The sequence below is a fragment of the Conger conger genome, chromosome 3, assembly GCF_963514075.1.
Source record: "Conger conger chromosome 3, fConCon1.1, whole genome shotgun sequence".
NCBI classification, from domain to species: domain Eukaryota; kingdom Metazoa; phylum Chordata; class Actinopteri; order Anguilliformes; family Congridae; genus Conger; species Conger conger.
The window spans coordinates 8503732-8529414 of record NC_083762.1 but is presented as its reverse complement, the minus strand read 5'-3'; the positions used below and the strand labels follow the sequence as shown (position 1 = coordinate 8529414).

General features: G+C 41.8%; 4 protein-coding genes across 5 annotated transcripts; 2 read left to right on the top strand and 2 right to left on the bottom strand.

Annotated features, from left to right (window-relative positions):
• Positions 1-8253: 8253 nt before the first annotated feature.
• Positions 8254-13432, top strand: clic2 (chloride intracellular channel 2). Its single transcript, XM_061236223.1, has 6 exons — positions 8254-8547; positions 9871-9980; positions 10402-10527; positions 11085-11185; positions 11624-11805; positions 11955-13432. The coding sequence occupies exons 1-6, from the start codon at positions 8500-8502 to the stop codon at positions 12114-12116; spliced, it is 729 nt and encodes a 242-aa protein (XP_061092207.1). The 5' UTR covers positions 8254-8499; the 3' UTR covers positions 12117-13432.
• On the bottom strand, positions 13422-16391 carry urp1 (urotensin-related peptide 1). The gene is made up of 5 exons (XM_061236224.1): positions 16269-16391; positions 14736-14864; positions 14328-14368; positions 13832-13934; positions 13422-13647 (listed from the first exon to the last, which is right to left on the bottom strand). Exons 1-5 carry the CDS (start codon positions 16369-16371, stop codon positions 13616-13618), a joined length of 408 nt encoding a protein of 135 aa, XP_061092208.1. The 5' UTR covers positions 16372-16391; the 3' UTR covers positions 13422-13615.
• A 1905-nt stretch (positions 16392-18296) lies between these two features.
• On the top strand, positions 18297-22274 carry c1galt1c1 (C1GALT1-specific chaperone 1). Of its 2 annotated transcripts, none has more exons than XM_061233651.1 (3): positions 18297-18478; positions 19859-20213; positions 20506-22274. In XM_061233651.1, exons 2-3 carry the CDS (start codon positions 19872-19874, stop codon positions 21115-21117), a joined length of 954 nt encoding a protein of 317 aa, XP_061089635.1. In that variant the 5' UTR covers positions 18297-18478; positions 19859-19871; the 3' UTR covers positions 21118-22274. The 2 variants fall into 2 exon arrangements, with proteins under 2 accessions (XP_061089635.1, XP_061089634.1); XM_061233650.1 differs by having other exon boundaries at positions 18297-18482.
• Positions 22275-22813: 539 nt separating this feature from the next.
• On the bottom strand, positions 22814-25659 carry mcts1 (MCTS1 re-initiation and release factor). The gene is made up of 6 exons (XM_061233652.1): positions 25464-25659; positions 24946-25098; positions 24581-24678; positions 23977-24110; positions 23410-23477; positions 22814-23029 (listed from the first exon to the last, which is right to left on the bottom strand). Exons 1-6 carry the CDS (start codon positions 25472-25474, stop codon positions 22948-22950), a joined length of 546 nt encoding a protein of 181 aa, XP_061089636.1. The 5' UTR covers positions 25475-25659; the 3' UTR covers positions 22814-22947.
• Between the last annotated feature and the right edge of the window lie 24 nt (positions 25660-25683).

Sequence of the window (25683 nt, the reverse complement as noted above, 5' to 3'; positions counted from 1 at the left end):
AATGACAACTATTGTCTGCACCCGGCAACAGTGCTCCTTTTCACAGCAAAAGAAACAGCTGACTGCTTTTTGGCTGTCCACCCGTATATTTCCAAATGTTTGAGGCAGATGGCTCCTTCTGCCATTTTGTTTTTAAAAATATATAGACATTGGGAGTGATGTCTCGCGAATGTGATTAGCACAATTTTTATTCTAAGGCTTATTTTAAGGTTTCATAGCAATGCTTGAGTGACATCTCTGATCTCCTTAAACACGCACTATAGTATGTGGCAGAAGCAAGTATGACACCAACAGGGCTGTTGAACTTCCAGAAACCCATTGATGGGGAGATAGAGGATGTTTGCCATCTGTATTCCATCTGATGTGTGTCCTGTGGCGATAGGGTCATCCATCTCCACCAAGATAACGGCTTCCTCCTCCATTGTCGAAGAGGTCAGAGGTAAGGAACAAATGCACCACATTTACTGCAAATGTAATGTGAAGTGATTTTGTATCTCTCTCGCTTTCCCCGCATACGCAGTAACACTGAGGTTTCTGACCGCGTCTTATGGGCTAAAGCTCATATTTTTATCCTCCATCACTTTCTACTGGATACGTGCCTTGTCATCATCACACTACTACCCTTTCAAAGTATTTTTTGTAAATACCCTATTTCTTCATCAACACAGTTGACATGCCAACCAAACACAAGCAATCTGATAAGTGTGTCTTTAACAGTGCAGTGGGAGTGATTTTAGTGCACGCAAACACTTCAACCCGAGCAAACAGTGTGAGGAAACGCAGCTGTCAAAGCTGCTTGATGTAGTGTGACTAAAGAGTAGTCAGGGGCAGGGCTTCACTGGAGTACTCAAACCCAAGCTTCTCCCCTGTGACCTGGAGGCGTACTAGTGCTGAGAAGAGCAACACTCCCACATGTACAGCTGGTCAAAAACCAATCTGAAATGGATAACATAGGGCATTTGGTCCTGATAGGCTGAAAATATTTTGCACATTTATAATTCCTTTATAGTAGTGCTGGAGCTACAGGAACCATACAAGGCAACATCCAGAAATTACAAAGAAAAGAGACCAAGCCCTGGCCAGACCATGGGCAGATAAATATTTGAAATGTATTAAACCAATAGACACCAGTATTATCCCAGTGGATGACCTATCTAGGACATAATTCTTCACTTGTATGGTGTACATTTGTTTTTAGAAACGTAGCATGGGAAATGATCTGGGATGTTCATATGTTCAGCAAATTTACCAGTATCTAATGCAAACAATGATATGCAACAACGCAGACAATTTCAGCCTCTGCAGAAAGTAAATAAAGGGAAGATAAACACACAGCCGTGACGTATTTACTGTGGACATTTGTTTCATTAAAGCCCTTGTTAAGTCCTTTTCTGTTTCTTCTCCTTCAATGAGCTATTTAATTTCATTTCTTCAAAACAAAAGTTCCACTGACACTACAGGTAGATATAATATCGGCATCCTAAAATGATTGTTTTGCCCAGTGGAGAGGTTGGCTGTTGAGTGTGGTACAGGTGGTGTGAGTGCAGTAGTATTGTAAGCAGTAAGAGGAAGTTAATGAATCTGGCAGTATCCCTCGTGACTTACAGAGGGGAGGGCTTGCAACCGCAAACTCTGCCTTCATCAGTTTCCTGTGCTAGTGTGGCTGTTATTCACTTCATTTCCAGGATTTGTTGGGAGTTTCCATGTCAAGCTTTTGTTTTTCCATCTTCTCTGTTGCCTAACGGAAACTCTGGTCTGAGTCTGGAAACGCATACGAATTCAGTGGACACCTGACTCTGAGGGTCAGGCAGCCTTCTGGCTGTAAAACAGGTTATTTCATAATCTTATCTTCATTTTGTTTTTCACACCGTGAAAGTGATTTCATTTTTCTTGCTTCATGCTCTGCTTCATGAAGTCACCATATATTCTGAATTCCCCCAAAATGATGAAATATATTTCCGCTCAGATAGAAAAAAGCAGAATTGAAAGTTCCCTTCAAGGGTCCATATAGTGAAGAGTTCAGATAAGTTCCTTCTGCTGCATGCCTCGTCAGGTTTTTATATGCAAAAGCATTTATAGGTTGTCTGAAAGAAGCAAGTATTGAGAAAGCTATCTCTTGAGGATAATCTAACATTTCCCTGGGCTATGTGTTTTAAATAGTTCATATGTATATAAAATAAGTATATTCTACTGATATACTGTACGAATATAAATTGCTATCAGCACTGTACATTGCACTGTATGATTGAGTTGAAGACTGTTATTTTTTAACATGTTATTTTTTAGCATGAACAAGAAAATAAAAAAAGTACATACAGTAGCATACTCATTTCATCATTCGCACCACAGAAAAGGACATAATGTGCAGAGACAGGAACAAATATTGAAACATGGCTAAAACAAATATTGTTCATAGATTAATTCCTCTTCATTAATCATGAAGATTAATTTAAACAATGCGTAGAGGCATGGATGGTGCAGTGGGTAGCACTGCCGCCTCACAGCAAGGAGGTCCTGGGTTTGAATTCCCGTCGGCCGGGGCCTCTCTGTGCGGAGTTTGCATGTTCTCCCCGTGGCTGCGTGGGTTTCCTCCGGGTACTCCGGTTTCCTCCCACAGTCCAAAGACATGCCGGTTAGGCTGATTGGCGAGTCTAAATTGCCCATAGGTATGAGTGTGTGAGTGCGTGAGTGCCTGAGTGCGTGAGTGTGTGAGTGAATGGTGTGTGTGCCCTGCGATGGACTGGCGACCTGTCCAGGTTGTGATCATAATAGCAGGCTATTTATTATTATTATATTATACAACGTTATAATAGCTTTAGCTTTGATTTTGGGGTACATTCACATTATAGTTTCTCCTTGAATTATCCAGGCTTTTGAATACTTTCTGTTTTATTTGTTGTTTTTATTTTTTTACATTACATTATTGGCATTTGGCAGACGCTGTTATCCAGAGCGACGTACAACAAAGTGCATACCCATAACCAGGGATAAGTTCGCTGAAAGACCCTAGAGGTAAGTACAATTTCAACTGCTACCTCTACAACAAAGAAAAGGACAAGGGCCTTTTTTTTTTTTTTTTTTTTTTTTGAACAAACAAACAAACAAACAGAGCAAAAAGTCACCAAAGTTAACTATCCAAACACTGCTTACCTAGCCAACTAAAAATACCGATACACAAAGCAAGTCACAGAGACAACAATTAAGGTTCACAGGGAGGTAGGGAGGGATGGGGAGAGGTGCTGCTTGAAGAGGTGTGTCTTCAGCTTGCGCTTGAAGGTGGGGAGAGATTCTATAGTTCTGACCTCAACGGGGAGTTCGTTCCACCACCGTGGAGCCAGAACAGACAGTAGTCGTGAACGTGAGGTGGAGGTTCTGAGAGGGGGAGGTGCCAAGCGGCCTGTGGAGGCTGAACGAAGAGGTCTGGCAGGGGTGTAGGGTCTGATGATTTTTTGCAGATAAGCTGGGGAAGACCCTTTAACTGCTTGGAAGGCTAGCACCAATGTTTTGAATTTGATGCGAGCCATGACAGGCAGCCAGTGGAGGGAAGTAAGCAGGGGGGTGACGTGTGAGTATTTGGGAAGGTTGAAGACCAGACGAGCTGCTGCATCCTGGATGAGTTGGAGGGGTCTGATGGCGGAAGCTGGGAGGCCAGCCAAGAGGGAATTGCAGTAGTCCAGGCGGGACAGAACCATCGCTTGGACCAGGAGCTGGGTCGAGTAGGGGGTGAGAAAGGGGCGGATTCTCCGTATGTTGTATAGGAAGAACCTGCAAGACCGGGTCACCGCCGCAATGTTCTCGGAAAGGGACAGTCTGCTGTCCATCACCACGCCGAGGTTCCTTGCACTGGGTGACGGCGTGAGTGTGGTATCCCCTAGAGAAATGGAGAGATCCAGATGGGGAGAGGTATTAGCAGGGATGAATATAATTTCAGTCTTGCCTGGGTTGAGCTTTAGATGGTGGTTGTCCATCCAGCTCTGGATGTCCCTCAGGCAAGCAGAGATACGGGCTGAAACCTGCGTATCAGACGGCGGGAACGAGACGAAGAGTTGGGTATCGTCCGCATAGCAGTGGTAGGATAGCCCATGTGCAGTGATCACAGGGCCAAGGGAGCGAGTGTAGAGAGAAAAAAGAAGTGGGCCAAGGACTGAGCCCTGGGGAACCCCTGTGGCGAGGGGCCGAGGTGTCGATACCGAACCAGCCCAGGCAACCTGGAAGGAGCGACCAGAGAGGTAGGACTCAATCCAGTCCAGGGCTGTGCCACAGATGCCCGTTGCTGACAGGGCAGACAGGAGGATGGAGTGATCCACAGTGTCGAAGGCAGCAGAGAGATCTAGAAGAATGAGGATAGAGGAGAGGGAGGCTGCTCGTGCGGCATGAAGTGACTCACTGACGGAGAGGAGCGCAGTCTCTGTCGAGTGGCCCGATCTGAAGCCAGACTGATGGGGGTCTAGCAGGTTGTTGTTAGAAAAGAAGGAAGAAAGTTGAGTAGAAGCGGCTCGTTCTATAGTTTTAGAAAGGAAAGGAAGAAGAGATACCGGGCGGTAGTTCTGGATGATGGAGGGATCCAGGGTAGGCTTTTTTAGCAGCGGAGTGATGTGGGCCCTCTTGGAGGATGCCGGAAAACAGCCGGAAGACAGGGAGGAGTTGACAAGGGAGGTGACAAATGGGAGAATGTCAGGTGTGATAGTTTGGAGAAGAGAAGAGGGGATAAACCCACATTTTTTTGGCACATTTTTATTTATTTTTTTATTTTTTTGTATCTCAGATTCATTTTACATGAAGGTTTTGGGTTTATTCTGTCAGATGCTGCATGAACCAGGGTCAACCTCACTCAAGAAGAGATATTATGATGATGTTATTATTATTATTAATATTATTATTATTATTATTATTAACAATGTTATTATTATTAACAATGTTATTATTATTATTATTATTATTATTATTATTATTATTAATAATGTTATTATTATTTTTTTATTATTATATTATGAATAATAATAATAATAATAATAATAATAATAATAATAATAATAATAATAATAATAATAATAATAGGCGGCACGGATGGTGCAGTGGGTAGCACTGCCGCCTCACAGCAAGGAGGTCCTGGGTTCGAATTCCCGTCGGCAGGGGCCTCTTTGTGCGGAGTTTCTGCATGTTCTCCCCGTGTCTGCATGGGTTTCCTCCGGGAACTCCAGTTTCCTCCCACAGTCCAAAGACATGTAGGTTAGGCTGATTGGAGAGTCTAAATTGCCCATAGGTATGAGTGTGTGAGTGAATGGTGTGTGTGCCCTGCGATGGACTGGCGACCTGTCCAGGTTGTATTCCTGCCTTTCGCCCAATGTATGCTGGGATAGGCTCCAGCCCCCCTGCGACCCTGTTCAGGATAAGCGGGTTAGGATAATGAATGAATGAATAAACAATGCGTGTGTTGTGTGTGTGTGTGTGTGGGTGTGCAAGAGAGAGAGAGAGAGAGAGAGAGAGAGAGAGGGAGGGGTGGGGGATACTAAAAATAAATACAACTAAAATAACTGAGCATACAAAGTCTGTTGAAAATTGAAGTTCAAAGAAAGTCACAGGTAATAGGTAAATAGATGAGACAATTTTCAGCCTGAACCTAAAACAGGCAAGGACAGAGAATTGTGAAGTTACAAAGAATTCCAAAGCCATGAATGTCTGTACTTCATGATGGAATGCTTCCCAGAGCAAGCGTTTGACTACAAAGCTTTAAGAATGTATTTGTGAATTCAAATAAAAAAATTAAAAAAACATGTAAATAATATCACTAGACCTGTTAAATGTGCTATGTTCACTGTACGTTGGTAGTCTTCATCCATCCCGTCAGTGTAATGTTGTTCAATCAAAGGATTCTTTCTATATACTGTGAGGGTGGAGACCATTATAACACAAAATGGAATAGTGCTTAAATGGACTTGGAATTGTTCCCTTATTCAAGGCTATTTCTGGAAGGGGTGGCCCAGCCCTGTTCTCTCCGTACATTTTCCTACAACAGGCCAGCTCATTAATGCAGACCTCTCCCCATCTCTGCACCCCATCGCGCTCCTAGGGGGTTTCCCAAAACTTAGTGAAGTAATCTGCTCTGACTCAATAGTGAGAAACTCCCACAGCCACAGAAACCTGTGATTTCACAGAAATCAGTTGTGTTCATAATAGCAGGCTATTTATTATTATTATATTATACAACATTATAATAGCTTTAGCTTTGATTTTGGGGTACATTCACATTATAGTTTCTCCTTGAATTATCCAGGCTTTTGAATACTTTCTGTTTTATTCGGTGTTGTTTTTTTTTATCTCAGATTCATTTTACATGAAGGTTTTGGGTTTATTCTGTCAGATGCTGCATGAACCAGGGTCAACCTCACTCAAGAAGAGATATTATGATGTTATTATTATTATTATTAGTAGTAGTAGTAGTAGTATTATCATTAGTATTATTATTATATTATGAGTATGATTGTTATGCTTATTATTATGAATAATAATAATAATAATAATAATAATAATAATAATAATAATAATAATAATAATAATAATAATAGGTGGCAGGGATGGTGCAGTGGGTAGCACTGCCGCCTCACAGCAAGGAGGTCCTGGGTTCGAATCCCCGTCGGCCGGGGCCTCTCTGTGCGGAGTTTGCATGTACTCCCCATGTTACATTATTGGCATTTGGCAGACGCTCTTATCCATGTTTGCGTGGGTTTCCTCCCACAGTCCAAAGACATGCAGGTTAGGCTGATTGGAGACTAAATTGCCCATGGGTGTGAGTGTGTGAGTGTGTGAGTGAATGGTGTGTGTGATGGACTGGTGACCTGTCCAGGGTGTATTCCTGCCTTTCACCCAATGTATGCTGGGATAGGCACCAGCACCCCTGCGACCCTGTTCAGGATAAGTGGGTTAGGGTAATGAATTAATTATTTGTAGAGCACTTTTTTATACATGGATAGTAATAGAAAGTGCTTTATAGTATACAAACATAGCTTATTTAAAATAACACTTTTTGATAACAGTGAAAGGCTAGAATGAGTTTAAGAATAGTCTGTCAATAATCAAAGTTGTTCTAATTAAGATTCAAGGTAAAAAGAGTAGTCCTCAACTGTTCACAAAGCTTTCCTGTCTAATTGCTAAGGGTAGTGTGCCACACAGTCTTGGAGCATGGAAATATAAAGTATCAACAAAAGTTCTTTTCCTTTGGATATACTGAGTAAGCAGGCCTTGGCAGATCTGAGAGCTTGGCTAGGAACACACTCAGGCAGACCATCTCTGATGTAGCTGCTAAACCTTTAAAAACCAACAAGAGAATCTTAAACTCAATTCTAAAGGAAATGGGGAGCCAATGTAATGTGGCCAGAATGTGCTGTATCTCCTGTTTTAAACTTATCTTTCTTGATAGATCAGAAAACAAACTGGTATGAGGAACTACTTTCACAGTTTATTCTTGTGTGGCAGAAGATGCCATGAACTGAACAGTTTTTTGTTTTTTGTTTTGTTTTATGTGAATTATTGTGAAGGTACTGAGAATAACTTTATTAAATAAGCTGAAGTTAAAAGACATACGCAAACTGAACACATACCAAATGCTCAACAACCACCTTACTCATTTCCACGATGACTCAGCCTCCACTAAGCTAAAAATATAAATCCAGAACTTCAGGCAGAATCGCTCCTTTTGAAAAACCTAGCTGTTTTTATTTCACCATAAAATAAGATGCCAAAGAACAGCAACATACGATGCAGCCAACTTAATAATACTTGCAAAGATGTATTTGAGATATCTTAAGGCAAAATTTTAATGTACTCACATAAATCCTTGAGATATTCTGTGAATATTGGTGAAAGAAGGTGTTTCTTTGACAGGTTTCTGTTAAATGCATTACATTACTGGCTTAAAGTGATTCAGATTTTCCCCATGAGTACAGTATGCTGAGTGAGTGTTCTCAGAGCCCTATGTGTTGTGGCTCTCGTGCCCTGCGTACACACAGCAGATTTCAGGAACACGAGCAGAAACACTGAGGTACAGTGAACCGTCTGTCTGTCAGCCGTTGACAACGAGAGGCAGAAATGATGTCAAAGGGATGCTTATAGTCATTACACGATAAACCATATATTTGCCTTGATTACAATGATCCACTCTGGAATCTATTTTCAGCCCCCTTCCACCACCCAAAAAAAAAAGTTACGCCCCTCTTCCCCCCCCCCTTCTCCTCTGGCTTTTTAAGCGAGTGTGTGCTGGAGATACTGAAAGATCGGCGGGGAGCGGTTACATATACAGCTTCCTGGAATCCCCCCTCGGTGCAAGTAGTCAAAAGCAAAACGAAAAACCCTGCGTTCATACCCAGCACAAGCCCTGTGTCCTCCTGCCATGCGGAGCTGGGGTTGTCAGTAAGTTAGTAATCTTGCCGGGGCACTTGTGGGACCACATCTCATCTTTACTTCACTGGATCTACGGGAAGATCGCATTCACTGTGGGACAGCATGGCTCTCAGAACCAGCAAAGGACCCAATGTCGAACTTTTTATAAAGGTCAGTTCCTTTCTTATTCTTCACTTTAAAACAGGAGGAATATTTACATGTAAACACATACATATAAATATATATTTACAAGCATTATTTATATATTTATTAATTTATTTATGTTCATATTTGAGTCGTGTAAATAAATAAAAAATAACTATGATTGTAATTATACAGGAAAGGTAATTAATTAACAGACAATGATAAAGTTTTTTGGGGGGGTGTTTACTTACAGGATTTTTGTCTACAAAGAAAACCAAAGGTGCCCGTTCAGGGCATATATATTCATCATATATGAGTAAAAAATTTTGAACTTGAGAATCTATGACACTTTACAGCATTCATTTGGAGTGAAATATACAATCTGGACCTTTCATTCGCTCATGGCATTAATCAGTTACCAGATTGTAAAGGGGCAGGAACCCCTGGAACAGTCAGCGTGAATCAGGGGGCTTCTGCCCACTGGGCGTTAACGTGGTAAGAGGTCCAACAAAAACATCTGATCCCTGTTTGTTTGCGGGTGCTGCACTCAGTCCTCTGAGCAGCAGCGGCTGTGACTGGGGTGGAGAGCGCCCCCTGCGGGCGGTGCAGTCCGCGCGTTATCTCCGCTGGCAGACGGCAGGGGCTCCCCCCTTATCGAGGCCCAGACAGGAGGTGACGCTGCTCCCTCCCCCCCCCCCTCCGTCTCCTCCTGACACGCCCAACATCCTGCATGACCGCCACTGAGAGAACTGCTCTCTATAGTCCAATGCCCTACAGAACAAATAAATAATAATAAAAAATATATATTATAATAAATACATAAATAATAATAATAATAATAATAATAATAATAGTAATAATAATAATAATAATAATAATAATGTGGAACATTACATTTGTTAAAGGAACATGACTCATTAGGACATATCGCGCACATCAGAAAAGTCTGATAGTCCTGAAAATTGACATTGAAAATTGACTGACATTGAAAACAGTGAACTGAAAGTCAACCGGGTCGGCAGAACAATTGTTTTGGGTACAAAATTGATCAGATGATAGTATGCTGCAGATCAGTGTTTGCCCAACTCTGACCATTATTTTTATTTTATTTTTTTAAAAATTATTATTATGAACCAGATATGATATTTTCACAAGTAATTTGTCCTTTGCGATATCCATAATTTAATTTAATTTTAATTTTATTCTTCTTCCTTTAAAAAAAAAAAGATTAAGGAGTGAAATGCCCATAGAAACAGAGCTGTACAGAGCTTAGTTACAGTACAGAATGAAGAGTGAGCTACTATATGCTGGATGGTGGTGTAACCTCTGTGTGTGTGTGTTTGTCCTCAGGCTGGGGCAGATGGAGAGAACGTGGGTAACTGCCCCTTCTGCCAAAGGCTGTTCATGGTGCTGTGGTTAAAAGGAGTCAAGTTCACTGTGACCACTGTCGACATGAAGAAGTAAGCTTCTCTGTAGTTAACCAGCAAACACCACAATTTTCCCAGAATGTTCAGGAAAATTCCAGTTGGATTCCAATTTTGGCTGGGCGATGCCATTGTGATGGCAACATTTCTCAAACCAGGACTTCCCAACGCTGTCCCTGGAGATCTACTGTCCTGTTGTTTTTGCTCCAACCCTAACAAGCACACCTCATTCAACTGCCAGAGAGTTTGTTGAGCTGCTAATTAGTAGAATAAGGTGTGCCAAAGTTAAAACTACTGGACAGTAAATCCCCAGGAACAGGTTTGGGCAATAAACAATTTTATAACATTTTATTGTGGCAACCAAGTTCATCACTGCCCTCCATACTCCAGAGTGTCAAATCAATGTTAACAGAGCAAAGTGAAGCTCCCACTTACATCCCGTGCCCTTGTTCTGTAGGAAACCAGCAGAGCTCAAAGACTTGGCCCCTGGGACCAACCCTCCTTTCCTGCTATACAACGGGGAGCTCAAGACTGACTTCATCAAGATAGAGGAGTTCCTGGAGCAAGTCCTGGCTCCACCCAGGTATGAGGTCATGTATTCACAAGCTGGCCAGCTGTGGCTGCTGCTGCTGCTGCTCACGGTAGTTGAAACGGTTAAAACTCTCCAGCTTGTTACACAGTATTTCCAGAAGCATTCATCCGTGTAGCCATGTGTACACTCTATTGACAGTGGAGGTAAATTTTCCTTCTTGAAGGATCAACTTTCCCAAATATACCCTGAAATTACAGTAATGTTGTAATGAGTAAATCTTTCCGAGCAAAAAAGTTAATATATTGCTGGCTAGGGGTACGATTTTTTTGCACCTACTGTATATGGTACCACCCCAGCAAGCAAAAAGCATTTTACAAGGCCATTAACTCCACATTGCTCCAGGGGGGAATATCCCCTGCTTACTCTAATCAACTGTAAGTCGCTTTGGATAAAAGCGTCAGCTAAATAAGTGTAATGTAATGTGTAGTCGTAAATGCTCTTCTATATGTAGAAACTGTGCAGATTTGTGTGAGTCACGGGCACTGCCGACTCACTGACACACCGCACTGCACATGACTGCAACTGAGGTCTGCCTCCTCATCTCCTAGCTATCCCAGCCTCAGCCCACTGAACAAGGAGTCCTTCAACGTCGGCGCTGATATTTTTGCCAAGTTCTCCGCTTTCATCAAAAACAGCCCCACCAACACCTGTGAGTAAGCTTGAATTGGAAACGCATGGGAAAACTTACGCCATTGATTTCACTGCCTAACCGTTTCAGCACTGGAGCACTGGTGGGCACTGTGTTACTACTCAAATGAACTATGAAATATAAACTGGACTGGCAGCCACTGATTCAGTCCTGTTCATAGGGCAACATGGTCTCTCGGGCCCAATAAGAAAAAATCGAATTGTGATGTCCTGGTGGTCAGATGGGTATTCATTTTTAGAACCACATAATAATGATCAGGATGAATGGCATCATTTTAATAAGAACTGTGAATGAGGTGTAGACCCCTGTCCAGGTAGTCTTTACAGTAGGTCACTTGATCCAACATATGGATCTTGCTGGAAATCAGCTGTACACAGTAATCTCTCCCAGTCAGAATAATCTCCTCTCCTCTCTGTCTCCTCTTTTCCTGCCACTCAGTCCATGAGAAGGCCCTACTCCGGGAGTTCACGCGTCTGAACGACTACCTGAATTCCCCACTCCCGGAGGAGATAGACCACAACTCCACGGAGGACATCCTCATCTCCAAGAGGAAGTACCTGGATGGAAACCGCCTGACGCTGGCTGATTGTAACCTGCTGCCAAAGCTTCATGTCATCAAGGTGAGTAACAAAAGCTGCAATGATGACGCACTCAATCAATGTTCAAACAAGCGCGCCCATTTCTTATGGAAAGTCTTTCCATTGTGTGCCCACAGGACAAGAAGCACAGCAGTGTAAAGTATAAACTTTTTTTATTATTTTTTTTTTAGGTTGCAGCCAAGAAGTACTGTGACTTTGACATCCCCGAGCATTTCACGGGCGTATGGAGATACCTGCAGAATGCTTACGAGAGGGAGGAGTTCAGCCACACCTGTCCGGCCAATGTGGAGATCGAGAGGGCGTATCTGACCGTGGCCAGCCAGAGGAAATGAACACCTGCACATGCCACGCACTCCATGCCTACTCAGACTCCTGAACAGGATGGAAGCTGAATGAACCACCCTGAAGCTGAACTCTGAATCCTTTATGAATAACTTTTTTTATTGTTTTGAATTAATCATGTCTTTCAAAGTGCTGCCTGGTGGTCCCTTCCTAAGAACCACCATAGTCCTTCACCATGATCAAAAGAGTCATTGACTCTCAGAAATGAATTGCCTTGTGTTTGAGCAAAGTAGAATAATATTGTACATGAAATGCACTGTAGGGAAAATTTGGTCATCAAGAAATTGTTTCTCAACTTCATGAATAATATTCAATTTCAATTACATTTCACACTAATGACCATGTGTGCATTTAACAGTATAAATATTTTAGGAGCATTATGTTCATAGTGTAAATACATAGAATTATATATTTTTCATATATGTATGAATTGTAACCATACCTGTATATTTATTTTAGATTGTTTATGGTGTGACTTAAAATTAGATAATGTAAATTGGATAATGCAAGTAAATAATAAAACACCCTTATGTATTCACACACCACATTTAGCACTGAATACAGGATTAGGGGCAAAATGTCAAAGTGTCCAAAAACATTAACACCACGTCTCCCCCATTCAGTGGATAGGCTGAGCAGTATTTTTGTTTCATTTGGGGGTGGCATTAGCCCAGGCAGTAAGAGCAGTCGTCTAGCAGTCGGAGGGTTGCCGGTATGATCCTGCCCTGGGTGCGTCAAAGTGTCTCAGAGCAAGACAGCTAACGCCCAAATGCTCCTGACGAGCTGGTTGGTACCTTGCATGGCAGCCAATCGCCGTTGGTATGAATGGATGACTGAGAAGCAGCAATTGTTGGATAAAGGCGCTATATAAATTCCAACCATTTACCATTTTAATAGCATGTACCTTTTAATGCAATTCATCTCACCATAACTATATGCTTACAATTTTAAAATACCTATCAATACAATGTTTTTTATTATTTCTGTGCATGTGTACACGTGAGCATGCAAATACAGTGCACAGTATTTCAGTGTTTCACTTTTCAGTATTTACTGTATATGGGACATGTTTTTCTTCAGTATAAAACTCTGTTGCCCCCTTGTGGAGAAATAACTTTCATCGCTTTTTCAAGTTGATATGTTCATTCCGTTTTTTCTTTGTTTTCATGACTGATAAATGCAGTTTGACACAGGACTGGTCTGGCGCTACACACACACACTCAATCATTTAAACCATTTTTTACGGAGATCTCTTTATTGTCTGTCGCTGCTTTCATTCAAATAAAAAATATAAATTTTTATTCGATATATAGTTTTATTCCTTTGTACAAAATGATGTACACATTGCCTTTGATCTGAGTGATGAGCCTTTAATGTGGAACACAAGGGTGGGGCGGGAGAAGGGAGTGGATTGGAGACGGGCGGAGAGGACACAGAGTGCTTGTCCAGGGCTTGGCTGCTTTTCTGTCTTCAGTAGAGTGGACGGCCGTTAGTTTGTTACACAGTATTTCCAGAAGCAAGCTGTTCAGGGGCAGAACATTTTTTTAAATTACTGCACAGTAATACTCCTGGACTCCGATGCAAGGATGGAACCTGAATTTTTCTACAGAATTTATTTAAAACATACGATCTCATTGGGCTTTCTTGATGAGTAAATATATTGTGCCATAACCATTTAGCCGGTGTAACGGGTAGATGCTCTTACCCCTCTTGTTGGTCTTGGGTGAACCCTCGGACCGACGGAAGCCCTGGGAGCGGAGGTTGTCCGCCGCAGCCAGCTTCACAACAGCTGCCTTAATATAATCCACCTAGGGTAAGAATACACAGCGCGGAGCAACCGATGATGCACCTGTCCAATCACATTAAACAAGCTGTGCGATGACGCACCAGAGTGGATAGAGCAACGGGTCGCTTTTAAACATGTTCAAAGTAATACTGAGAAATGGAAACATTGATTTGTTTCCAATAATTAATCTGTTAACAGTGTGAAATTGTATTAAATTATATTTATTTACTGTGTGAAGCATTTTATTGTAATCCTGTAGTCTGTTCCGCATCGAGCCTATCTACGTTCTTTTCTTTCTGAAGCTGCCGCGACCTTATCTCAGTGGGACAAGCTTGTTAAATAAGTGTTGAATAAATAATGAATAAATAAACGGTGTGCCAATCAGTGCAAACTTCAAATTTGCCTGCACTCTTACCATGTTGCTCATTTTCTCCTGTTGTAAAGGATCTTTAACACCTGGAACAGCAAGGGAAATAACAATTTACATTAGATGTTTGCACTCAAATGTTTGCATTGTATGTGTGCTTTAGTGTTAGCATGATTCAATCATGAAGGTTTAAAGCATATGAGAAAAATAATTCACTGTAAATAACAAGATTCAGACTGGTAGAATTTTTTTTTTTTTTTTTTTTAAACCTTGGATTTCAAACTCCCATTCACTCCAGGAGCATATTTATTATTAAAAAATACATCAAATGTGTTGAAATGTTGTTGTTGTTTTTTTAAATAAAAGAGGTGCGGCCACCTTGTTATCAAAAGCACAAAACTGCGGTTTAAGCTTCTAACTGAAAAGCATTACAAGGCTAATATCCTCTCTCCTCACCTTTAGCCCAGGTGTCCCTGTCCCTCTCCAGTGGTAGCAGGTAGGGGGACATGTCTTTGACCACCCTCTGGTCCCCCGCCTCATTATTCCCCCTCTCTTCCATTTCCACCTCCAGAATCTGGTTCACATCTGCCAGTGAAGTATAAATATTTATTTGTCAACAGAGAGCATTGAACTCTCGATATGGCTCAGGCAGTAAGAGCAGTCGTCTGGCAGTCGGAGGGTTGCCGGTTCGATCCCCCGCCCGGGCTGTGTCGAAGTGTCCCTGAGCAAGACACCTAACCCCCAAATGCTCCTGATGAGCTGGTCGGCGCCTTGCATGGCAGCCAATCGCCGTCGGTGTGTGAGTGAGTGTATGAATGGGTGAATGAGAAGCATCAATTGTACAGCGCTTTGGATAAAGGCGCTATATAAATGCCAATCATTTACCATTTCATTTGAACTCATCTCTGCTACTCACTCCTATACGATGAGAGCAACAGGGAGTAATCACAATCAATAGACAGACTCGTAGCCTCACGCTACTAAATGGTGTCTGCAGTTGCCTGACCCACGATGACCTAGACTGAATTTTTACAATGATGGAAAAAACAGGCCAAAGACATAAATAACTGGTGGATGTCATGTTGTCTTTTCCTTGATGCGTGATGGTCTTTCATCTTAAAATTCTTGGCAATAGCATTGGTCATACACTTCATTAGGTATTTTGTCATTTTGACATACACTATAAAAAAAAAGGGTTGTTTGTCTTCATGGGGTAACCCTTTTCTGAAGCTCTTTATGGAGAATCCTTTATAGTAAGTGTGAAAAGTGTGAAGCTCCTAAATTGAACCAGTTTGCCCAATAGCAGAGCCTTAGGAGAGGTAAAAGGATATACCTCTACTCCTTGAACTGCATAGGGTCAATCTATGTATTATACTAAAGCAGAAAAACCTGTCTTAGTCAAGCTTTCAATGGCAACAATAGTGCAAAAATGCACACCTGACTGGCTCCAGCCAATCACTGCTGTATAATTTGTATTTCTTTACTTACACATTTCAAGGACATGAATGGACATATAAGCTTATTTGTTGCATTTGCCCTAGAGTTTCTGCTGAATTCAAAGGCAAAATTCAAGTCTGGTGATTTTATTTCATCATTTTTTTATATTCAATTTCAGAATTTGGAGATGTTACATTTTTGAGAAGTTTTTTTTTGAATAAGGTGCACATTTAAATTAAATCTTTACATATGCACCTGACATATTTGACCCTACAACTTGACATAGCTTCTTTTAGTTACTTTATTGTGCTTCTTGGTATTTATCTCAAATAGCATAGATAAGATTTAAATGCTGAACGTAGCCTACATGGTTGTGGTTGCCACGTATTAATTCGGTCCCATTCAGACCCAGGAGACCCACATACCCCCATGATAAAAATAATAATAATAATTAACCTTTCAACACAAACAAAATCACAAATCCATGTCTGAGTCTGTGAAGAGCCTCAGTCTACCCAACCCAAAAACAATCATGGAAGTGAATTTTCCTACCTTCCTGGGGCACTAAGTTTGTGCCAGTGTACAGCGGTGAAGCGTGATTTCTCCTTGCAGCGCAGACCACAGCCAAAAGGTAGAAGAGGGCACAGGACAGCATGGTGACAGTACCTTGGGGTATTCAGTTTTCTTCTGCTCCACCCTGGCTGAAGGATGACTTTTATACGTTCCGCGGCCATCCGCATTGACAGGATCGATTCATTATCATGTCATTTTTCCCCGATGTTAATGGCTGTGACGCGATGGCAACTTCGTCACAGATGCGATCTGATGTGCGCTGTCAATTTAAGAGAACACTATCTGTGCTTACACAGAGAGCCCTAACAAATGTTTACTCCCTACCACACCAATCAGGGGCCAGTCAGTCAGCTCAGATTCTTTATGTCTGACAGCCCTTTGTTGAGCTCAGTGCTGTATGTCCAGACAATGGAGCACAGTGATTGTACACACGTGTGGCCCACTCTTTTCCCCAAATGCCACATGTGGACCCTCACCTCATTCCCCTCGACTCCCCTCCTGTTACGAGAGACAACATTGTGTACCCAGCAATGTTCCCCACCAGATAGACAAGGTCATAGTAGGTGCTTGGGTGGATCAGTGCAAAAAGGGAAGTGTTTCATATCACCAATGTATCTACATAAATGCCTACTTTGACTTTTACCTGGGATTAGTACTTCATTGATATAATATAATTCCAGGGCAGAATATTGATAATTCATCAAAGAATTGTGTTACGAAGGTTTTGTGTCCCATGTCTAATGACATATTTTTAACTTGAAATGAAATTGATGGATAAAACATGTTTGACAGACATCTACAGACAGATTTGTTTGAATGTCTTTATTAAGCTTATTATTAGGCATTAAAGTGCAGCGTGACATGTATTCTGCTAAATGTGCACAACGTGCACAAATTTGGCGAAAGTCTTGTCGAGTTTTAAATGACACGGTACAGACCGCTCTGTCAAAATGAAAGCTTTCTAATACGACAGGATGAGAACATTACCGAAAGTCCTGGAGCTTAGTACATTGATGGATGACAGCGTCTACACTGTCTATTGGTATTGCTCCTTCAAGCTCATGTCCTGCCACTATTGTTCATTTACCCAGTCTCAGATGAAAAATAAGGTCTAAACTTAGAAGCGATGAGGCACAGGTCTGAGGAGATTGGTACTCTTTCTTCTTACAACAAGGGCATGGCCTGATGTTTCAACACCACATTACTAGTTGGAGCAGTTTAATTCAATTTTAGATTCTTGCAGAGTTTTTTGCATTCATATGCCAATCATTTTGTCACATTCATTAAAAAAATAATAATAATAAAATAAAAACATTCACTGTAATATGAAATAGAACATTGAAGCATTTCCATATGCATTAACGGAATGTCTCTCGATATCGTGTATTGGTATCGGTATATCATACCATAGCAAATAATAAGAGCACCATCTGACAGACTGCATAAGATTGCCATGCAGCAGATCAGATTTCAAAGAACAATATCTTCTACAAATAAATAACAGTAAAAAATGATTTCAAAAAGTCAGCCATTTCAGCTACTTCAGAGATATTATGATTTCTGTACATGGCTTGATACAAAGCTCACTAATCATGCAAAAAAATAATAATCCAGCAATATCTGTTTCAACAAATGTATGCTTCCCTACAATGTTTCTCTTAATTTTCATTAAATTCAAGTTGTATCACACTTGTTCACTTCACACACTTCACACTTGTTCCTGTGTTTCAACTGCACTTCGTTGTACGTCGCTCTAGATAAGAGCGTCTTCTAAATGGTTCGTAATGTAATGCACAAAAAAAAAAGTAATACAATATCAAATTTAATTAAATATTTACACATTGAAGGAAATATGAAATGTCCAATTCTTATAAGCATCATAATGGTATCTAGTATTTAAATGAAAGCTGAATTCCATGGTGTAAGTGTACAATTGCATCACCTATGATCATTTCATAGGGGAAGCATAACGTTTTAGGCACAGGACAGAGACATGCGCAGTGCGCGCTCGACCATCACATTTCCTGGAGTCCTGTGGTATGTTAATGATTTGCGTGGCCAGTTATTGTAACGTGTCTATCTATGGCCGAGGGTAGCGCTAAGTGGCCGTCGCTCGTCGAATGGCTGAAATGAGTACGGTCGACTGAACGGATCGACTGTTAAACCAGTACTTCTAGTTGTGTGAACTGGTAGGTAAGTGATGCTTCTGATGTTCCTTAGAATCCGGTCTGCTATTTGCCAAAATAACAATGATTGCGGCTTAACGTTAGGCTAGCTACTGTCGTTTCTAGACACGACATTACAGCAGCAAAGTTATTTTACAGGACGTGATCCATGTGTTTGTGGTCGTTTAGATAAATTGTTGCCACTAATGTACAGCACGCGAACCTTATATTTAGCTAACTAAAGTAAATGTATTCCTCACTAACCGCATAGGGATTGCAATGAAAACGCGTGAAATGCTATTTCTAGAAAACGGTTTACCTAGACTAACCCTAGCTAGGTAGGTAACAGTAGCTTGTATTGGCGTTTAAGTTTAATGTCGTATGAGCTGGCTGAACATAGTTAACGTTAGCTAGTTGACGATGTTAGTGAACGAAGTTGTTTAATATGGAATAAAACTGAATCGCTAATGATAGCTGTACAAAAATGCAATACGAACGAGAAGAGGCGAAGTTTCGTTGTGCCGTTAGCTACCCTGAGTCTAATGCCACCACAGCTAGCCTAGCTAAAATACTGTTAACGTTTAGCTCTTAGTCTTAGCTTTTACAATATAAAAGCAAAGTGTTGTGGCCCTAATCGTGTTATGGTTAGCTACCAGGGTACCAGAAACCAAAGTGCTCATTACTGACTGGATTTTAGATTTTTCTGCCAAATTAACCAATATGCAATTCAGCAAAGTGTCTTGCATAGCTATGTTTTGCTAGGTTGTTGGCGACCGTTAAGCCTTGTAGAGTATTACTGACCTCTCAAAACAGAGCGTCTTAGTGTGTATTAGTGTGTACTTAGTGTGTGCTAGATGGGCCATTCTATGTCAACTCCAGGAGGTTGCACAACAGCACCGCTTGGATCTTTTTGTGTTGGTAGGCAATTATGAGATGTATAATTCCTGAACTTGAATTTCATACTCCAATTTCATTTCCCCGGTAGAGCCAATTAAAACCGGGCGCTCCAATGGAAAAACTCCTTGGGGCTCAAAATGTGATATTTAGAGGTACAAAGCTTTGTAAAGAAAACCCCTAAATGTTTGTACATTTGTACATAGGAATATTTAAATAAATGTGGTAATTGCCGTTTAAAACCGTGTAAATTAACTCGTTGAATCGTGTGCCCATGTAATCTTGTATCCATATGAAGCACGCAAATATGATGCACACACTACACCAATGGTAAGATGTAACCTAGAATGGATCCTATAATTTAAAATAACTTGTTTGAACAGATGGGGCTAACCTCTGAGGTAGCCTACTGTTCAGTTCAACTGAGGAAAAGTGGTTTTAGAAACTGTCTTTTTCGCTCAGACTTTGTGGGAGGAAATCCTTATGTTACCGTATTCTTTGTTTTCCTAGTTTTCCGCTGAATATGCTGTCGGAGGGCAGTTCGTTCATGAAGGGCATGGCCATGGGGGGCCTTTTTTGCCTGGTGGTGTCGCTCATTGGCAATTTCAGCTCAGGGGGTCAGCCCAATGTGGAGCTGCACCTCCACCACCACCTCAAAGCGCCCAGCAAGGAGGAGCTGCAGAGGCTACCTGAGGCCCACAAGCTGGAGCTGAGCCAGAAGGTGCGCGTATACTGCCTCATTATGGTTCAGCCCAAGGCACTTCTTTACTGGGCCACTGCCAAGGACACCTGGAGTAAACACTGTGACCGAGCCACTTTCTACACTTCCGAATCAGCAAAGGCACTGGAGGCTATAGACCTTAAGGTAGGCAGTCAAATATTTTCACTTGTAATTTTTACCTGTTGGCTGTTAAATATATACAACGCAGACTAATTAGTTAGTGGACTAAACGTATTTAAAAAGTTCTAGTGATTTAGTGATTTGATTTTTTTCAAAGAAATCACAACCACTGCGTGTCTTGTAATTCCCCCCCCAAAAAAATGAATTCACTTCCTAAAATTGGGACAATTGGGACTGCAGGTGCAGTTAATGGGTAAGTGGAAATCCGGGAGAGCGAGTGGAATCTCACGCTCCGCTTCGTATTCCCTTCCTGCAGGAGCAAGACGAGTGGGCCAAGCTGCGGAAGGCCCTGAAGCACGCCTACGACAATGCCGGCGACCTGCGCTGGTTCTTCGTGGCGCGGCCCACCACCTTCGCCATCATCGAGAACCTCAAGTACCTGGTGCTGAACAAGGACCCCGGCGAGCCCTTCTACATCGGCCACACGCTGAAGTCCGGCGAGCTGGAGTACGTGGAGTACGAGAGCGGCATCGTGCTCAGCCTGGAGGCCCTGAAGCGCCTGGTGGGCATCTATCACGAGGAGGACAAGTGCCCGGAGCACGGGCGCGCCCTGTGGAAGCTGAGCGAGGAGAAGCAGCTGGCCGTGTGCCTGAAGTACACCGGCGTGTTCGCCGAGAACGGGGAGGACTCGCGGGGCAAGGGCCTGTTCAACAGCAAGGGCGTGGGCGCCCTCATCTCCGCCAGCCTGGCTGGCAACGCGCCGGACGTGGTGGAGGGGTGCTGTTCCGACATGGCCGTCACCTTCAGCGGAATGACCCCCAACCAGATGCACGTCATGATGTACGGCGTGTACAGGCTGCGTCCGTACGGGCACGACTTCCGCGACTCCCTGATCTTCCTGCCCCTGGAGGGTTCGGACAACGACTGAGCCTGCGGCGAGGACCGGTGACGTCGGCGCTCGAGACGGCCGCTGCTGCGTGGGCACTGTTCTACACAAGGTGGTAAATCATTTTTTAGACGTTTCATGTTTTATGACCAACACTCACAATGACACGTTCAGACTAGTACATGTTCAGCCTGCAAAGGGAAATGACATTTTAAATCCATTATAAAACTGTGTGGGTGTGGGTGTGTGTGCAATACCAAATATTGACTGTAGTTACCACCTTGTAGGTACAGTTGGAATCCTCATATGACCTGATTCACAACTGGTGTTGGAAAGACTCGTATATACTTACAATTTATTTTGTTTAAATTTTTTTTTCTACTTTACGATTTCCCAAAATGTAATTGTTTCCACTGTAGTGTCACTGGTTTATGAAGACATCAGTCACATGGGGACAAAAAAATAAGGCAGTTTTGAAAATGGCCTACCAGGAAGGAAGGTCCCCGCAAAGTACGGATGATAAAAGATATGCAAATGAGAAGCAAATATTCCAGTGAAATTTAATACCATGTTGCATAACTGTGATCGGCACTGTGTACCTTTATAAATTAACTTGGTCTTGACTGAAGATGCATCTGGTCAGTACATTGATCACAGTGGTGCTAATCATGATGGTCTTCTTCTTTTTTTCCTGAGAAAATGAAGGCTTTCTTTCCATGTTGAAACAGTACTTGGATCTGTGATCTGTATGAAATTTTTCTAAAATGTGAAATAGGATGTATGTTATTACTTATGTGAGTATTCCCAGCTTAACAAGTGCAATAAGATATATGTCCCTTCCACTGGGATACAATTCAGCACCCTTAAAATGTGGAGCTATAGTTATGAGAAAATAAATTCTAGTCACATCCCATCACATTAAAATGTTCTATAGTTCAACTTCTTTTGTCCTATTTTTCACCAGCCATTACATTTTTACCAGCATACCAGAAAAGATACATTGAAGGTGATGCTTTGTCAAAAATCTAAATGATGTAAATTGTACCTGCTTTAATTGTGCAAATATTTTTGAATGACTTTTCTATATTTTTGGGTAAATGTAGGACCTAATAAATTGTTATGTGGTTATGTTTTATGGTGTCCACATGATTGCTAAATGTTATTTTGAATCAATTTTAATATTAAATGGAAGACAAATACTGTTGCTGTTTTTGTTTTTTTTACACTTAACTGCATGACCCTGAGAATTACAGGTGTTTTTGATATTTGAATCACAAATCATTTTAGCCTTTGTGTAGTGATTTCCAGCCCGTAAGGAATGGCCAATATATATTGAAAGCCATGCTAATGCTAAGAATTACAATGGTGCAACAAGACCTGCGTGTTCAGTAGCAGTGTAATACTACAGTGTAAAGTCAACTTTTGTTAAGTTTGTGATGCCCAATCATATTCATCAGTGCTCATGCCATTGATTCAGGAGAATGCAGACAACCACATGCTTTCTTGTGAATGGTGATGCTAGCCATCTTCTCAGACGGCATTTTGCAAATTCAGTTTGCGGACACAGAAAGAAGATTCATGCACAGTGCCCAATCGGTGTCAGCAGGTGTCACTAGTGTGCAATGAGACGCTGTCATCCCAACTAACTGAACCCTTCCCCACACCTGGGTGAGGCTGGAACCAATTGTGAGTCTCCCTGTACGGACTCAAGGGTGTGAAGGAACATGTGAAAAGTGAGTGCTGTAAATGCAAGGTTTTTATTGTGCATCACATTTAAAGCCTCTGCCAGTTAATTACACAGTTAAGTCCATTGGTGTAAACAGTAGACAGCCAGCGCTGAGGCCTCCACCCGGGAGTTCCATGTCACTTCTGTCACTTGTACGTTTTCATGTGCCACAGTCCGTCGTTCAGATAGTGCACATTCTCGATCCCAATGCCCTTGTTGACCTTCTCGCTGTTTCCGAGAGGAAAATGGAAAATAAATGCAATCATCAGAAACGAGAAGAGCATCATTTGTCACATTCTTGAAGCTAGCGGCTGTACTACACTTCTTTTTTTTTTTTTTTTTTTTTCAAGGCACACTCCCCCCCCCCCCCCCTTCCTTCTTTGTGGTTTTATTTCCCAATCAGGAATGGATAATTGTATACAGAGTATCATCCCATCACTGCAGTGTCCTCAATTCAGGACATTACAGTGAGAACTACTGCTTAATAAGGCATTTCTCACTCCCCTTCTCCCAAACAAGAAGCACTGCCCCGTTTCCCTTAAAAAGAACACAATTTACAATCTACAAATTTCAAAACGGCAATAAATTCCACAAAATAGAACACTTACATGTTTTCTGCTGACATTTTCATAACCCCAACACAGAGTGCATGTTGCTTACCCTCAGCCATGATGGCCTGAAATAGACATGTTAAAGATGCCAACAGCTGGCTATGAGTATTGTGAATAAAGCATTCATTCATTCATTATCCTAACCCGCTTATCCTGAACAGGGTCACAGGGGGGCTGGAGCCTATCCCAGCATACATTGGGCGAAAGTCAGGAATACACCCTGGACAGGTCGCCAGTCCATCGCAGGGCACACACCATTCACTCACACACTCATACCTACGGGCAACAATCAGCCTAACCTGCATGTCTTTGGACTGTGGGAGGAAACCCACACAAACACGGGGAGAACATGCAAACTCCACACAGAGAGGCCCCAGCCAACCGGGATTCAAACCCAGGACCTCCTTGCTGTGAGGCGGGAGTGCTACCCGCTGCACCATCCGTGCCGCCGTGAATAAAGCAGATATAACATTTTAGACCTTCATTGTAGGCAAATAAATGTAGAATCCATAGAAAATGTATTGCTTCCCATGGTGTAGTACATCTGATATCTGCAAAGGATACGACCACTGTATCTGTGGCAGCCGGGTAAAGTTTGGCACCAGGAGATGTCAGTCCTGGGCACATGATATTGGCTCCACTGAGGACAAATTTGATGGCTCCTTTATCTACTTGCTGATGTGGCAGGATGAAGGGGTCTGGGGGGAAAGGTTTAAAAAAATAATCTCAGCAGCAGTTTATAAAAAAATTAAATAAGTAAGCTATGGAGAGTGCACAATGAAAACACATTTGCCTTTCCCCACTGCATATGTCCACACAATGGGGGGGCGATTTCACTAATTTACTACACCTCAAATATTACAGGATATTTTAGCAACTGGCTCTACGTGATGTGTATCGGACGTAGTTCATTAAAAGTGAAACGAACGGTTAAAAAGACGACCTTTTCCACAGTGATCCCAGCATGCATCAGGCGCGAGGCAGGACAATAATATGAATCGGTCACCAATCATGCTTCACACAGAAAGGCCCCAGCTGGGAGGCAACAGTGCTATCCATTGCACCAGCCCCGAACGGTGACGCCCCTATGACAATAATCGATTTGCCTACTGCACGGTTATATTAATGAGATGGTGAATTAAGTTATGACAACACTGAGAGGCCTTACATTTATGCAGCAATCTGAGTGTGGGGTAGAATGGACCTTCCCTCTGTCTGAAGAACAGCAGCTCACCATTTACTGTCAGGATCTCAATGTGTTCATGACTGCAAACAGGAGAGAAAAGAGAGAAGCACACATAACTCAAACCCTTCAGAAGTTACGATGGCCCCACACCCAAATGCAGTGACATTCATTAAAACATTAAATATGTTATTTAGGCCTGGAATTATCGTTCAACAATATTTCAATATTACAACCAAAATGATAATCTGAATAAATTCATCATCACATATCAACACAGAGATATAATTATGCAATAGTGAAAAATTAATTAAATTAAAAATTGTACATGTCGGACATGTTGTGATTACCATCGCACTATTTTGACAGGATCCTTTTTTGGCATTATATGGTTTAGCCATGACTCGATATCAGGAAATTGGTCCAAAAGCTGATTTTTGATGCCCTTAATCACGGAAGTCTTCAGCTGAATGCAGTTGGAAACATTCTCTTTTTCGTCAAATCTAAAACGACACAATTGACAAATGTCTGAAATAAAAACTAAACGGAACATACTACCTAAACAGATTTTATTTAGCTGAAAGACAACTATAAAGTTAACCCACGAACTGACTTTATGCTGTATAACAAGCAGCGATTATCTGTAGACCTATTTAGCTTGCTAGATTAGCTACAATCACGCTGTGAGATCTATGACTCAGTTAATTTAAATGTTTTTTTATACGAGCCAGACAAAGCAGTTGAGAACGTTAAACTAATATATAATAAGCAAAACTAACGATAGACGGGAAGCTAGCCATGTAATATTTCTTGTGTTGCTAACTAGCTAGTCATTCCATTTTTCTGTAATAGAGCAAACAAACCCAACTTTTTAAACATCCTCGTTTGTCGATCCCGGATAATTTTTAGAACTGCTTTATTGTTTTAAATTTGTAGATGCCAATACCAAAATATGTTAATATCAAGAAAAACCGTTTAATCATGCGTCTATCTAGGAACATCCACGCTTCCACGGCTTTGCAGCAGATGGCGTTTGATATTTCCAGTGCGACAGTGTTGATCGGTTTACGTTACCATAGAGTGGCACA